General features: G+C 42.5%; 1 protein-coding gene across 28 annotated transcripts in view; it reads right to left on the bottom strand.

Annotated features, from left to right (window-relative positions):
* Nucleotides 1-17,250, bottom strand: part of tcf7l2 (transcription factor 7 like 2) — an 88,647-nt gene that overhangs the window by 16,291 nt on the left and 55,106 nt on the right. For 27 of the 28 annotated variants that reach the window (XM_032501879.1, XM_032501877.1, XM_032501889.1 and 24 more), the window contains one exon: nt 706-838. In XM_032501879.1, the coding sequence (XP_032357770.1) occupies nt 706-838 (133 nt within the window). Of the gene's footprint in view, nt 1-705; nt 839-6,531; nt 7,297-17,250 lie in introns of those variants that run through there. The other variant, XM_032501895.1, reaches the window with a different exon arrangement.

Here is a 17,250-nt window from a genome sequence, read left to right as displayed (position 1 = left end):
TTTATGAGCCACTGTTCAGGATCTTGTTTTTGAATGTAAGGCCACTTTCCACTTAAGCCAAACCATGTCAATGAGTGTGATAGCTAATTCAATCAGTAAGATGAGAGCAGCAGTTGTCAAGTACTTGAGATGACTATGAGGTTTGTCCATCTATAACTATCACAGTCTCGTAAACTGTCCTGGATATGTTTCTGAGGTCAATAAATAAGTAATTAATTGACAAATTTAGCATTTCTATTTCATAATACTTCCTCTCATTATATATGAGGGGTATCAATGTTGAAAGGGACAGTTTACTCTAGAGAATACATGTATTGTAAATATGAGGTTTGAATAATCTTTAAATCTTGAATTGTTTTGACAAGAATATCTCTACAGACAGACAGACGCCATCCATACAAACAAAGTCCTGAATGTGTTATCCATGGTGGCAGGGCATAATAAAACATTTACACACCTATCTGTGCAAACACTTTCTAAGAGCTGAAGTGCCTTATCTGAGGAGAGATGCTTCTGCGGATTTCTCAACTTCTTGAAATGTATCAGGGTGTTCAAAAGTTTCCTCCTTGGCACTTCTAAAACACACTACTCTTTTCTAAAGGTTTTATTTTTAGCAGAATTTAAGTAGCATGTTAGTAACTGAAATTCTACTTTACATTCTATTTAAATTCTAACGTACATGCATGCAGTGTAAAAATACTTCACCTGTTTTGGGATCCACGTCTGACTGTAGGTGAGGTGGGGGGTTCCCCGGTGTGAAGTGCTCATTGCTGTAGGTGATCAGAGGCGTGAGTGGGTGCACATGGTGAGGGTGCTGTACCACTGGAACCTTATTAGACTGAGAGAAAGAAGAGAGAGACAGATGGATAGTGATAAAGAGAGAGAGAGAGAGTGAGAGTGAAAGGGGGAAAGAAAAATAGGCCAGGGTGTTAATATCTGGGTTAGGGGATAGAGATTGCAGGCGTCTGCCACAGAATTACAACTTGGTCTGAAGGCTCTCGAGCTATCAAATTCATTGTACTCTCGAGGCGCCAAACCGCCAAGCCACAGTGAAAATAGTGTGGTTTGTAATTAAAAACACTTCTGCGGTGTCACCCTGGAATTCAGTAACACAATCAGAGGCTTGGGGGGTTTGCCAGTTCACATTTGAGTCTAATGTGTGATGAGGCACTTTTAACCACGGTTGCAGTCAAGTAATCGATCATCTGTAAACCACGAAATCAAGGCAGCGTGTGTAAATCCACAGTCATTAGCAGCTCCACTCGGTGCTCTGCTCGCCTCTCCTCCTTCTTGCTCTCGAGCCTTCTCCTGGTCTCCCCTCTTTCTCGCTCCCCTTCCCTCATCTATTCCCCTAGGGCCCGGTTCACGGAGGGTAGGGGGGTATTGTAATAAAAGGGATTGGAGAGAGGAGGTGGGGCTGAAAAATCCATTTCTGCATTTTTGCCAAATTAGTTTTAGCTATGTAATCTTCTCTTTGTGCTCCTAAGTGGTGCAGGCCCCCTTTTTTCAATTACCCAATGATTACAGTGGAGCTTTAGGGGTGTGCTGCCGTGGGCCCCTGTGTTAACCGGAGCTCAGCCCCTCTCATCAGGCCAGGCTGAGACAGAAACTAATACACACACAGTCCACAGTCCCCCGACCATAAGATAACCAGATTAGAGCTCTGCTGTAGATTAGGCTGGTGGAAGAGCCTGCTCTCGCCTCTTTACCCACACATCCTTATCCCGCCCTTAGTAGTCAAAGAAGCAGCACTAATCAGGCTTATCATAACATGGATGATATGTTCAGGGGGAGAGGAGTTAGACACCAAGCTGCCTGTGTGAGTGTGTGTGTGTGTGTGTGTGTTCAATCTGCTCCCTTATAGGCCACACACCCTCATTAGCGAATTTAACCCATGCCAGAAAGAAGGAAAAAAAAAAAAAAAACACTCCACTGTGGCAAATTTCCAAGAGACTTTGAAAAACATTAATGGGACTAGACGTTGGTAGGGGGGCATCCATACAAACGATGCTCAGTTGTCCGATGCTCATTGACAATACAAATGCAAAGCTGTGGGCCCAGGGCAAGACAAATGTGAGCAGAACTTAATGCTGCAAACTAATCATGTGCCTGGGCTGTTTGTGGCTGAAGTTAATATCGGGCCCGTGCGAGAGCTTAATACACCGTACGGTCCATTCAGAGTCCTGTACTGAATTATCACTTGGTGGTTAAAGCTGTCCATCTGTACGGTGCGTACAAGCCTGGCCATCTAGACCTCTATTCTGTAGTGGCAGTGGTGGGAGAGTGGAGAATGGGAAGGGGGGGGGCATTCCCTATTGCCATGGTCCCAATGAAAGATTAATGAACCCCAGCAGAACTCCAGGGAGGCAGAGAGACTCCTGGGACTCATTCACAGCCCTGAGCTGAAAAGGCTATGGAGGAGAAAAGCAGAGAGGGGTTGGGGGGGTGTATATGTGTTTGTGGGTCGGGGGGGTGGAAGGGGCGGTAGGCAAAATGGGATTCGTTAAAAAGAAACACAAACCAAGGCACTCCTCGTTGCGTAGCTGATCTGATCTGCACATCTAAAATAGTGGGATGAAAAAGAATAAACTGGTAGAAAAACAATCAGGATGGGGGTTATGACAGCTGCCAAATGCAGCTGATGAGTCTGCAGCTGAATGCTAGAAGATGGCCTCTGTCTCCTTCTCTCTTGCTCCCTCTTTTTCCTCTTGTCCCCTCTCTATCTCTCACCTCCTAACCTCCTCTTTCACGACTCCCTGCTCTTCCCTCGGGTAATGATGTGAAAGAATGTTGTCAATTCTTCATCTCTTGGTGCTGAAAAGCTTTAGTGGCCATTTAAATGAGTTCTTTTGTCCAGGAGCCCCGGCCATTGAGAAGGCCGTTCAAAATGCCCATCCACTGAGTCCACATTTAGACAGAGGGTGTTAGAGAGGGTGTGCATGGGATTGAGAGAGACGAAGAGAGCTAGAAGCCAGCCTATTTACATCATAGTCACTTGTGGTCCAAGAGTGTGCTCTTTTTTTTTTTTATCTTGAAAAGCCCAGAGCGAGGCAAATAGTAACTGGCTGGATTGACTGCTGCCTCCACAGGCTCAGTCCACTACAGACATTGGCTGAGCCATGAAGATAAGAAAAGAACATGGCTACATAACATATAGTTTTGGTATGTTGGTGGCCTTTGCTACTTTCCAATGAAGAATTTTTAAATGGTATATTTTTATTAAAAACAAAAAAACAAAAGCTGCCAGTGACAACAGTCCAAATCACACCATAGTGATCACCCAATGTATTCATGGTCACTTCCTGTAGTCTGATGTCTTCAATCAGCTCACCTGCTTACTCTATATGCCATGTGATCATTGCACACAAAGCAGCATCCACTTTGTCTTTCACTGATGTCAAGACAGCACCCGGTGGTCCCCACAGAAAGGAGGCCCAGCACCTGCCCTGTGGCCACTATGGGACAGTACAAGCCCAGGACTCGTCTGGCAGGCTGCTGGGTGCTTTAGCCGCACAGAGGCCAAAGAGCAGGCGAGAAACAAACGCAGGCAACGTGGGAGGCTTTTACTCTCCCTGCTCAACAAAAGCCAGGAGAAACGAAAGAACACTTCCTTCCCCTACACCCCCGCTGACTTGCATCCTTCCCACCACCTCCGTCATTACAATAAACAAATATAGCAGAAGACAAACAAGCACACCGCTCTGTAGTCATAAAAACCAGGTTTTCAAGCCTCAAAAAAAGAGATTTGGCATTCAAAAGACCCTGCAGAAAAATTTAAGAACACACTCTTACACAAACATCAATGAGCACATTGACTCTTTTCTCGTACAGGACACATACAGCGCCTGCTGCTGAGGAAGGCCAGTGCTGTGAAGTGCAGGCAGCACACTTAAGTACAGCAGACACAAACAGAAACAGAAGTTGCCGCCTCTGGTTATGTTATTGATACTGCATTGGCTCTATTTATTCTATTCTTCTATTTCCAACTGTAAGGCTCACAAGCTCAAAGGAAAAAATGCTTATATTTGAAAGGCTTATAAATATATTTATATCTGAATATATTTGTTTTTTTTATGTCAGTGTGATCACCCTCTATTCAAGATGGTGCTTCTTTACAATATCTGTTAATCTACTAGCCATTGATGGCTAAGAAATGCCACTATTTTTTGGTTTCAAAACTTCAAACCAAGTAAAACTCATCTCAAAAGCTGCAGTGCTGGTACGGCCAGAAGACTATATCAAGTGTAAAATATTTCCTATAATAGCTGGTGACGAATGCTGTTGCATCATTGTGTGAAGAGCCTTTTGGAAGTGGACAAATGAATGAGCTGCTTTAAGTCAGACCTGTGGGGAGGGAGAGGGGCTTACAGGAGAAGGCAAAGGGGGTGAGAAAGTGACAGCAGGACGGAGGGAGACAAAGGGAGGGAGACAGAGAGGTGGAGACTGGACAGGAAAAAGCTGTTGGCCTTGCATTTCCGCCTGGTGGCACCTCGCAGGGCCAATTTGAGCCCTAAATGTAAAGGTGATGACCTTGAAGGCCCAGGGGGTGGGGTGGCTGGGCGGAGGGCTAGAGCCTCTGTCCTTCTGCTTTATGTCATGATATGATGAGTTGTCACAACAGCTTGCCGGGCGCTAATGAGCTGTAGTGAGGCCGGGGCAGGGAAGGGAAGGGAGGCCAGGAAAAGAGGAGAGAGATTTGGGGATGACAGTGCCGTGATGGATAGGGGTCCTCTCAGGCCTCCAAATTCCAAAGCAAGCAGAAAACGCTGCCAGAGTGCCCTGAGCCTCTCCCAGAGCGTGGAAGTGGCCCATGCCCAAGGTACATGAAGTGACAACACAGAAAACACACACCTACACAACATTAACAATACTGGGAGGGGGGGGGGGGCTGGGGTAAAGTTTGAGAGCCATTTGCATGTGTGTGAGTATGTGCACAATTTTTGATTCATTTCTTTAAATTTAAACAAAAAGCACAAACTGTGCTGCCACCAATGTCCTCCTGTTAAAATCAATTTAGACACATGATTGCTGTTTTCCTTAGGGAAGTATAGAGGAGTATCCCCTCCAGGCTACAGATCTTCATCTCCTAACAAACCACACACACACACACACACACACACACACACACACACACACACACACACACACACACACGGTACTCAGTCAAATCCATCGTCAGATTCAAGCAGACAATCTATAAGGAATACTTTGAGATTAACGGCAATGGAATATGAAATGCTCTAACCAATTAAAAGCTTATCAGAGCCACGTTCCTCCAGCATACCACTCTGATTAAAAACCCTGCTACATTTCAGAAATAATATTTCTTGGTTAATCACTAGAGAGGAAAAAAAAAAAACTCTTCACAATATTAAGAACCTGGGAATTGTAGAGGAAAAAGATTTAAAAAGCAGATATGGAGGTGTTGATCAGTTTTCTCTTGCAGAGAAGATGCGTCTCAGAGGGTAAGGGGCTCCCGAGACCACACTATATTTAAAAGTTAATCTATTCACTTTGCTGCAGTGACATGCCGACTGCTTGATCAGAGCGCTGAACAAAAATATTATGTGGGCCAGAGCCTTTGCTCCCCTTCCTCCTGCTCTCTACGCTAGCACTCAAGTCATTCGTCACCATTTATTTTTGCTTCCCATCTTTGATAGTCGGTACATCAAATAGAATCGCAGAAAGGACATGTTCTGATATGTCACAGACAAATAAAACTGCGCACAAATAGCTTAAATATGAGTGGTATTTGGTAGAACTGTTGTATTCTGTGAAGACAAATCGGCTCTTAGACACGTGTGTGTTAAAGCTTTCCCTTTTCAATGTAAACAGCCTCTTGAGCTCTCATACCTGAGTTAAAGGGGCTTCTCTAAGAGTTGATATTGTATCACAGTGTTAAGAGCCAGACTGAATTCTGCCTTTTGAAATGCAATCAGCCCCTCAGAATTTCAGTTGAAAGCCAGGCAATTAAGAATTTGAATTGGATGGCACCCTTAACAAAGGAATATGTTAATCTTTGAGGTTATTGAAATCTTATTTTACATTTCATGGTTAAGTCATGAGCTTGATCAAATAATGTTTTGTCAAGTAAATAATATTCCTCATGAGAGAACCGTGTTTCTGAAAATGTCCTTTTTAAATCAACTTTTACATTTATTGTGTAGGCCTCAATTTAAGAGTAGCAATATCATTTTGGATTTGTTTTTAAGTGAGTGACATTTACAAAAACCTGTGGAGCATCAAGCCATGTTTTGAGCTATTAGAATGCGTATTTAAGATAACAAACACATAAAAAGCTACACACAAAAGTTGTTTTTGTGACATTTTAAAACAACTCTCTTCGTCCAAATACCCCCCTTCCCTTCCCCTTGTCACCCTACTACCAACCTGCACAACAACAACAACAACAACAACAACAACAACAACAACAACAACAACAACAACCTGTCAGAATGATGCTAAAAGCCTTCAGTGGTAAGAAAAAGCTGAGACCGTGAAGAAGCAGGGGAGCAGTACTGCGTTACTTACCCAGCTGCTCAGATTGAGGTGCCAGCAGCCCACCTGCTGGAGGAGAGAGAGCCCGGGGCCCAGGACTCCTGCCTTGGCTCCCGTCTCCTCCGGCCCGGCTGAAGCTCCATCCCGCGGGTACATGACCCCCTCGGTCCCACCCCCACCCCTGTCTCCTCCTCCTTCCACCTGGCCCCCCCAGCTCCTCCTTTCCTCACTACGCCGGGGAGAAGCCCTCTTGCTTCTCTTGGCCGCTTCTCTCCTCCACTTCTCCCTCTTTGTCTGTTTCTGCCTTGGCTTCTTCCTCCAATGTGTGCGAGTGTGTTGCTGGGCATGTGTGGTGTGTGTGCATGTGTGTTTATCGCCCCCCCTCTGTTTGCACTTGGTGCCGTGGCCGGCTGACCATTGTTCCCTCAGGTTTTGACATACAGTGTGTGTGAATCTCTTGAGGCGTCTAGAGCAGGTTCAGGTTCTGAGGCCTACTTTCCCAAAGTCACCACACTGCTCCCCACCCACCCAGTTCCATCCTTAAAAAAAGAATTCCCAAAATCCCTCACAGAAGCTCTTGCTCTTAGCGGCCAGCAGTCTCCTCTTCTTCTTCTTAGTGAAAGTTTTGATGGCAAGAAGTAAAAAAGTGAGAGTCAGAATGTGGACATAGAGAAGGAAAAATTACTTTGAGCAGCTTTTCAGCACTGCAGCAGTCTTCCCACTAGCAATACGCCAGAACAAATACACTCACAAACAGAAAAAAATCAGTTATTACCCAAATCCCTGCTGTACGTTGGGCCTGTGTATGTGTTTCTTAAGTGTGTGTGTGTGTGTGTGTGTGTGTGTGTGTGTGTGTGTGTGTGTGTGTGTGTGTGTGTGTGTGTGTGTGTGTGTGTGTGTGTGTGTGTGTGTGTGTGGGCTCTGCTGTGCCTCCAGGATGCCCAGAGACGAACTGGCAGCTTGAAAAGCTTTGGCTACAAGGTAAAGCAAGCAAGGCGAGAGATGGAGACAAAGAGGAGAGAGCAGGAGAGGGAGTGAGATAGAAAGGGAAAAAAAGGAACAAGACACAACAACATCCACAAAGGGAGGGCAGGCTCAGCAAAGTGTGGCCAACAGTCACTTTATCTGTGTGATGCTGACAGTCCCCTCTTCATACCCACTTTCCGGGGGGGTAAACTGAGGAGAGGGAGGGAGAGTCTTCACTCTGACACAGACGTGGCACCTTTCGTCGCAACCCTTTTCATCCCCCCCCCCCTTACCCTGTTTCTGAATAATACCTTAGAGTGGAGAGAACAATTCTTCTCTTAACTCCCCCCCAAACTCTGTTTCCATTCAAGGTTCATGTGAACAAGGCCTCGAGCCCCTCCTCACTGCCCTCTTCTTCCCATTCTCTTGTCTCTGCAACTATTTCACCTTCAAATCTACTATTCCTCTCAATAATAAAGTCAAATGATAAGCTTTTAATGGTCAAGACTGTCTTTCAACAAGCGCAAAGAAATCTCAAAGAGATCTGTTGGCGATCAGAGCACACACAGAGACAAGGCTCATTGAAGGGGAATACCATCAAACATGACTTTTGATTTGTTTTGTAAAACTAAAATATGTGCCTAAAATTTGCCACATTGCTTTAAAAAAAAAAAGTCTGTTGATAAAAACATATTTTAATTGTTTTTCCTAAGGTGGCTGAGGGAAAAGATTTTCTCCCACATTAGACATTTAAAATTAGGGAAAATATTATCTAGCTGCTTAATAAAGGAATAGAAAAAGAAATGTCTTTTAAATGTTAAATCCCCACAGTAATTTAAAATGATTACAAGTGAAAATTCTGACACTGTTTCTAATCGTTTATTTTTACATTCTATAATTAACTTGACAAGACTTGTCATCCGTTTATTACCTTTCATAACATCTAACAACCTGAATCTGACTAATGACCATGACTAATAAAATATTTATAGAAAAACATTATTTCCATCTAAGCACAATAACAATTATTACATTTTTAATATAACCTGATAAAGGTTAATGAAGAAGAAAATAATTAAGGAAAAATAGCTATGCTACGGGAATTTAGAAATGTAAAATATCTTTAAAAGCAAAAGCACAAAACCAAAAAGATGAATGTTGTTCAGCTGTCTTAAGGCTTTTAAAAAAGTTGGCAACAGAAACAACTACAAACCTACAGAGACTTTTCTCTTAATACGCGGTTCCTTTCTTTTTCTCCTGCACTCGTTCAGCCTCTCTGTCACTGTTAGGACCCTGCTCTTCCCCTGGCCTGCAGCAGGCAGTCCTGAGGCCCTTAAAGCCAAAACAAAGCCCTGGGAATGTCCTTTACACAGCTTGGACAATAGCGCCGGGGCTCCCGCTTGACAAGTAAAAGAACCCCGACAAGGCGGTGGCTAATTGCCTGCCCTCCCTCTATTCAGCCGGCTTGCCACACTCCTGCCATCTCCTTTTGTCCCACGTGCACTTTCTTAAGTAAACTGCCAGTTCACCAGCAAGTGATGGACAGCTCCCAATCACCTAGCCACAATAGCATCAACGCCACAACACAAGAGAGCACAGGGGGGAGAAAAAAATAATCCATTCTACTCCACTGTCTGAGATGTTCGCACAAGACCAAAAAGTGTGCAATACAAGAAAAAAAAAAAAAGAAGAACAAAAACTTTTCCAAAACAAGGAAACGGAACGGCCTATGACCTTTACAAATTCATTATTTTCACAGGTACATTTGAACAATGCAGGATGAAGAGAAAATAATTTTAACACATCCTGGTTCTCCTCTTTTTGCATAAACTATAATTATTACAGTATAATTATTATTTACAAAACTGTTGATTAAAAATCACAGATACTTAAAGCTTTTAGACATAAACTATAAATAAATATTAACTCAGATTTATTTATGCCAGCACAAGCACAGTATTAGCAGATAGGCTCAAAATTCCAAAAATCTAAATGTCAATACAACATTTAATATTTGAAGTTGCTTGAATATAAATAATGGTATTGATGAATTCGATTTAATGTAATTGTGTTTTACCATAGAACAAACAATAATAATATTTAGTTTGATGTCTTAGAATAATACTCCCCTGTCAGGCTGTCAAGACAAAGCAATCAAACACTGCCTTTCATTATCCAAATTGTCAATCTGTCACTTAGCAACATAAGTGTTATAAATTGCCAAATGGAGCCTAGAAAAATTGCCATGAATAAATCCAATCAAAACATAATATTTAAAGCCAAACAAGCACCAGAAAAATAAAGCACAGCTGTAATTAAAATGTTGAAAAGTCTTACCATTTAAAAGAGCTGTATTTGGGATGCTGCTCGGTTCCTGGTTAAAACAAGCATGCTGACACTCGTGGTAGTGCACAGACTCCAAGCAGACTCCCACCGCCATGTCAGCCACTAATCCACTGGGGGGCAGCACCTCATCTACGGCAGCCCCTCGCTAAAACCCGATGGGTTAAGCCGATAAGAGAGCGGCCGGAGGACCGGGCGAGAGCCAAGGTATGCTGGAGCAACTTAGAATGGCAGCCCTTCAGGTCCCAGAGCGGAGAGGACCGCGATGGCCAGAGCTGGCTGTTCACTCTCAGCCCCCTCATGCATACAAACGCACGCTCAGGCTGCGCTGCTCTTCTCTGCATCTGACCGGGAGTCCCTCTTTCCCCCTCGCCCATCTTCATATCCCCCCTAATAAGCTCTTTTGTGTCCATCTCTCTTTCTTTGATAAGTTGAAAGAACAACAAAAAGAGGGAAAGAAAGAGAGAGACTTTTATTCAGCAGCTTGGCAGACATAAAGGTAGTGGAGTGCCGTCTATAGGAGTTGCCCTAACTTGGCTAAACTCAAGCAGCGGGGTGTCTCTCGTCATGTCATTAATCCCCAAAACTAGCCACGCTCCATTCACCGCAAGTCACACTAAATTAAATACAAAATCAAAAACACAAACGCTGGGCAGAAAAAGTGTCAGAAAAAAAGACGAGATAAAGCATTCCGATCCGGGGCAAAGGGTGTGTGGTGTCGCAGCCACGTTGCCCCTCAGTCCTGCCCTTCGGTAGCCCCAATTTTTTGATTTAGGAAGCCCCGGAAAAATACAGCCACAGAAAAGACAAAAAAACTGACATTTATCACCAAAAGAGCCTGACATTGTAGTGCAGCTATGGCACCTCCAACTCTCTTGCCTGAACTCTCTCAATACAAGTGAGAAGGGAAAAGGAGCCCCAACTCCAAAGTCAAACCTGCCACACAACAAGCCAACAACAGCAGTTAAAACAATACCAAAAATACCAATAAATGGATACAAGCGTCGTAAGGTTTTCAGGAGAGCTGGCAATAGAAAATTCAACCCGGCCAACTGCTGGCTTGAAGAGAGGAAGCCCACTCTTAAAGCCGTGATCCGACCATCCACTATACCACCGCTGTGAGCCTTTTAACCACAGCAGAAAAAAATGACTATTGATCTTCAAATAGCGATAATTGAAAAGATCAAAAAGATTAAACAACAAAAATCGAGAATGTGCTGACTTACCATGTTGTGCTCCTTTTTTGTTGTAAGTTTTTGTTTAAATAAAAAAATATTTGCTCAAAGATTCAGCATTGGAGGTGTCAAATTTGTGTAGCCGTCTCTTGATCGTATTACTTCCACAGTCCTGGTTTCCAATGCGTCTGAACTTTTTCCCTTTCTCTTTTATTTTGTTTGTGGTACCTAGCCTTTTTTCCCCCTGCTTAAGACTTTAAAAGCCTTCAGCTCAGTAAAGCAGCACAAATTATCTTGCCACCTTGCTCAGCTCTGATGCTTTGGCCGCTAACTTTGGAAGGCCCTTTACTACTGCATCAAAATTAGCATTGTCAAAGCAGTTAATGAATATTAATATTGTATTTGTCATTGGAGCTGGCCCATTGCTGAACTCCAAGTCATCCATCAGGGACAAGATTAAGCACACAATTATTTCTGACTGACAGGGACCAAATCTGGAAGATTTTTTTTTTCCTCCAACAATTTAAAGAAAAAGACGCAACATCATCTTAAGGTACCTCCCATGAGACGAGACAAGATTAATACACTTTTAATGAAGCAAGATTTCGTGGTGCATGAACAGCGGGAACCTCAAGAAAAAAAAAAGGAGAGGAATATGAAGTATTTTGAGTCATAATTTTCACCTTTTTTTTTTTTTTTAAAGGATTAAAATAATAAATTACAAATAATTTTGATGACGGCAGAAAAAGTTTTAATTCAAAGAACATCTTTTTTTTCTATTGATGAAATTCAACGGATTTATTCTCCTTGATTTTCTTTTCACAGGAAGATCTGGATTCCCGTTTTCACCTTTGTTGGAACATTAATAGAAATAAAGATCTACAAGCGCTGCACTGTGAACAACGCTTGCGCTAAATTTAACATGAAACATTCATTAAAATCTTGGACCTCCAGCACTCTCGGCAGAGCCCGGCAGAGCCCGGCGGAGCACCGACTGCTGGGGACCACACAGGCAGCCTCCATCAGCACCACCCGCTGCAGCATTTCAGCTCCAGCATCCCGGAGCTTTTTCCCTGCTCCGCCACCGGCTTCCCACAGAAACCGCTTCACGCCGGGAACCACGGCTCAGTTAAATACGTCTCTCTGCACAATTTTCCAAACCTTCATCACATATGTCACAACGCACAATTTTAAATAGCTTCTACATAATGATGTATGTCATTCCAATTTTTCTCATGGAAATTATTTCTGGAACGCTTTAATAAATATAAAAGCTCTCTCATATCTGAAATATTTAAAGCAAAAGCAGTCCTACCGGTCCCTGTCTTGAAACATTAAGCAGATCACATCCCATCTTCTTCACACCTCTGTACCCAAAGCATCATTGTGTCTTTTCCACGATTTTTAAAAGCAAACTTTTTTTTTCTCTTTTCTTACATATTGTAAATTCTTGAGACAAGCTTCAAAAGCAGCATCCGTCCTTTTTTCCACAATTACCGGATTCGTTTTCTCCGTTCAATGATTTCCGTGAGGGGAGCGGCCGCATTCAAAATCTTATTTGGGTAAAAATAAAACGTATTCTCTCTTTGCGCCTTTCTGAAGCATACCACTAAAAAATAAAGGGGAAAGCACTGAGGGGGGTCACACAAGCAAATAGCAGATGTGGGGCACTAATGCCAGCAGCCCAGTGAATTGGTGTGAGTGTAGGGGTCAAGCTGCGAGCTCACCTTGGAGCGCCGGGCCCCTGCCGACCACCCTGCCGGCTCCCTAATACCATTAGCAACCCTTAGATGAACATACTAAATTGGCCTTTTGTTCTCCAGGTGCTGATCCAGCCTCACCGACTCACTGGTGTCACGGAACCAAATACAGATGGTGCTGCCTTTTTCTAAAAAGAAAAGCGTGCATGAGAAAGTGCTCCGTCTTCCTAATTCTTCCAATCTCCAAAAGCCGTCGGCATTTCCGTATTTGTTATCGAGCGCACTATTCACATATAAAATATTAGATTTCGATCTATTTCCGATTTTCAAATGAATTTAGTTCATGTTAAAATGTTCCCTACATGTGTAGTGTTATACACATAATTTGCTATTACAATTTACAACTTATATTAACAGGCTCTCAAAGTGAGATGTCTACATTAGGAATGATCCAATTCAGCAGCAAAGAATGATAAATGTAATGAAATTAGAGAGCCAAACCGGATTTAATCAAAAATAAATTCAAGTTTTTATTGCATTAATTTGAATCTGTTAATAAATATAATTATTATTTTGAGCAAAGACAAATTAAATAATTTGTCGCCCATAATATCAGAGAAATGAAATATCTGCATTACAGACAGTATTAATAAATAACGACTTTATACTAATACTAATGTAAAAAAAATATGAACCTAAAATGTAGATCTTAAAATTCAAATGGCTGGGGGGGAATGCTGTATATTAAATTCTAATTAAACAAATCTTCTTTTAATTGTTGTGACACGAGCACAGACACTGATTAAGTGTTCTCACGAGGCTGTCTGTGAAAACAGGCACCGAACACAGAATCCCACCACGGCTTAATTCAAGTTGAGAGCCTAAAACAGGTCCAATCTAGGTGAGGAGGAGAGAAGGGAAGAGAGAGACGAGAGCGAGCAGAGCAGGCAGCTCTGTGGCCCAGCGTGATCACATCAGCACTAGTATCAAATTAACTCTCTGACTTTGAAACTTATTGATCTGCTATTAAGACACTAGTGAACTTGATGAAGTGAGTGCTGTAGGTGACTCCGAGACTTCAAAGTCTCATACCAACCACATAAAACAAGCCACTTTGATCCCCGCTCCGCTCCTCGGATCTGGAGGGGGGGCTTCAGAGGAACCCCCCAATTCTACTCTCCTCACTTCTCCCTCTCACCCTGGGCACAGGCTACTGCTTTTTTTTCCTTCCCTTTCCACGTCTGCTGATGCCCCAAGAACCGGCAAAGCACCGGTGCCACACAATGTTCAACCGAACCACATTTTACACAACATTCAGCAAGTTGAGAGCACAGAAGTGTATAGTGGTGGAGACAGATCTCCTTTCTGATTCACCAAGAAATAATAAACCAACACTCACACAGAAAATGCAATATGATGTCAAAACAACTACTAGAATATGGTGGCCATCTAAGCGTATACGCATTAAAATTCAGTGTCGATAAGAAGGGGATTCTTCATGCCAAATACGGCATGTAATAAGGTCGGCGATGAGAGAGACAATGCAGAGAGGGAGATAGCGCTACTATTGTGTGGTGAATACATCCCCCTCTTTGCTTAAGGCAAGTCTTCCCACTACATTAAATACTATGTGCTGCCAATCACAGCTGCCTTTTTTTTTCATTTTGTGCCACTGGGTGGAGGTAGTAGTTAATGTTATCAACATGCAGTGTATCACTATTATATACTGAAGCAGACACAACCGGTCCACAGAATGCTTCCACTCTACCATCTTAAACCACTATGGGAAAAAACAAAAAATAAATAAACAGAAAATAAACAAAAACCTATCTTTTCCTACTCCATTTGCAACAAGACAGCCTGCAAGACTGAGAAACTAAATTTCAGGTTCGCCCTCCACTGAGCTGCTAACTTAGCAAGACTGAGTAAAAAAAAAAAAAAATTAACGGCTAAATTAATCATCGGCAGGACAGTGTTTGCGCTCAGGCTCCAATGCTCCCAGGCAGGGTGTGTGTGTGCGTGTGTGTGTGCGTGTGTGTGTGTGTATGTGTGTGTGTGTATCTGTGTGTGTGTGCACTTGGAGTGCCGGTGCTAAGCTGCGTCTGTTTAATTAAGAGGGGTAAAACAGATGACAAATGTGAGACAGTTAAACATTTAATGTGTGCTTATCTCCCCCCTCATTTATTTAGTTGGGAGAGTTTCAGAGTGGGTGGCGTTCAAGCGTGATGCACTGGCGAAACGCTGGTGGAATTAGAACGCAGCCCTGTGTGCCGTGACAAGTCAGCAAGCAATACACACCCATTTCCTGACAATTGCTTTGACACTTTGCAACTTAATTCTGTTTGATGAGAAAGAAAGGGATTACGTGATAAATCAAATAAACACAAATATGGATTCTGCTACACAGTTTGTAAAAAAGCAACATAAATAAATGAGTTTCAACGCAAATGACATTGTCACTTAATTATAGACGTAGTTTTATTAGCAGCCATGCCTACATTATCAAAATAAACCATGCAATTAAAAATGCCATTGTATCAAAGGTCTAGTTTCTCCTTCATTTCACCTGACAAAGTTTTTATATTTTTTTCTGGATGATCCCCATTGTGTATCTGGTGCTGATGCATATTGCCTAGAGTCAATGTCAAATCCCAGCTCCAATAGTCCCGCAAAAAATACAGAACGAACAGTGCCCGCGGCACACACATCCCTTTACTCAACCCACTTGCAATATCTCATCCAAAGTTATCACTTCCAAAGTGACAATGTTAAAATGAAAAAAATATTTTATATATTTTATATATATATATATATATATATATATATATATATATAGGGAGGAGAGAAAGAGATTAAAAAAATGGGTGGCAGCGGTGGGGGTATGGATGGGGAAAGGAAAGCTAAAAAAGCAAGAAGAGGGAGAAAAAGAAGAAAAGGAGGAGGTGAAGAAAAAAAGCCCTGTGCCACGAGCATATATAAGAAAACCTTCACCAATTAGTGGGGAGAAACGGGAGAGGGAGCTGCCGCGGCGTCGGCACTCAAAGGCCAGCCTCGCGGCGAAGCTGTCATGTCGGCAGGATTGATCAACAGGCCTGCTATTTCTAATGGCATTGTCATGAAGCTGCAGCCATGGAGCCACCTGCCTCAGTCCTCACACAGCATGTGTGTGTGGTGTGTGGTGTGGTGTGTTGTGTGTTGTTTGTGTGTGTGTGTTTGTGTGTGTGGTGTGTTTGTGTGTGTGTGTGTGTTTGTTGTTTGTTGTGTGTGTGTACTGTATGTGTGTACAAGTGTGTTTGTGAAAGATGGGAATGGGGTTACTGCAGCATCCATACCTGTGCTGTGCCCATATATCTTTTACTAACAATTTAAAAACAGCCAGGAATCCTCCTCCCACCCTCTACCTTCCCTATCCCTGAAGGTGGAAGAAATGTGCCATACTGGATTGTTCTTTATTCTCACACAGCAGAGCCGAGCTATTTTAAAATAGAACACAATGGATACAAAATGTATACTCCGTGTTTAGAGGGAATCTGTAAATGAAAGCAAACAGTTTTGGTTGTTTGGTTTCAGAATAATAATTCAGTACAAATAAAAATTGTTTGTTCTTTTTAATCAATTTCATTTTGTTCATGGGGAATATTTTCACGGTTCAACAACTGAATTTCTCAAATCGTACTAAAACAGTATATTACATGGATAAAACTGTCCTGTGTTATCATCTGAAAGGCAGTGCATTTGATTGTAGTCCATTTTTCTTTTAATGAAAAAAAATCGCCGTCAAATAATCAACGGACAATAGAGGCTCGTCTGCAAAATGCCAGCGCAGGAAAAGCACAATCAAAACAAGGAAATTGCTTTATAAAAAAAAAAAGAAGAAACTTTCACGTTATCCCCATTTTTCAGTTACACGGAGACTCGGCGGCCAAACAAGCCCAGGCTCGCAAACAATAAAAAAGTCAAATAAAAGTTACAGAACTTGAGAGTTCAAGGTAACACGGGCTACTTGGAGTGCATGTCACGTACAGTTAACCTTTTTATCGGGCATGCCTGTGGTCTCATCAGTCGATGAAATTCTTTGCCCGCGGCGGGTGACTTAGCCGAGGGACACGGACCAATAGAAAAATATTTTATTGTGTTAGCATTTCAAATGGCGAGTGGAGGGTGGAGAGGAGGGCATTTGGAGGGGCGGTGGGGGAAGAAGCTCTAACCGATCGTTGCCAGCGGAATTAATTGCCTATTCTGAGAATAATGTCCCTTATCCACGATCCTCGGAGGGCCGAACGCTAGCAGAGGCCACTTTTTTTTCTTTTCTTTGGTGTCTTCAAAAAGAAAAGCGCTTAGGGGTACTGGCCGTATTAGGGGTTTAGCTCAGTCCCCTTTAGGCCAGGAAAAATAATCAGAAGCACTGAACCAAACTCAGCTAATCCGTACCCCAATTAAAAACGCAGAACCCGCACTTTACGTTAATGGGTCTGATCAAATAAATACTTTTATATGAATTATATGTTTAGTAAAAATTGGCAAATTCTGACTAATAATGTGATTATTGGTTGAAATTTACTTGAAGA

This window comes from Etheostoma spectabile, chromosome 21 (genome assembly GCF_008692095.1).
Source record: "Etheostoma spectabile isolate EspeVRDwgs_2016 chromosome 21, UIUC_Espe_1.0, whole genome shotgun sequence".
In the NCBI taxonomy this organism is placed as follows: domain Eukaryota; kingdom Metazoa; phylum Chordata; class Actinopteri; order Perciformes; family Percidae; genus Etheostoma; species Etheostoma spectabile.
The sequence above is the reverse complement of the archived record's forward strand: the minus strand, read 5'-3'. Positions and strand labels throughout refer to the sequence as shown.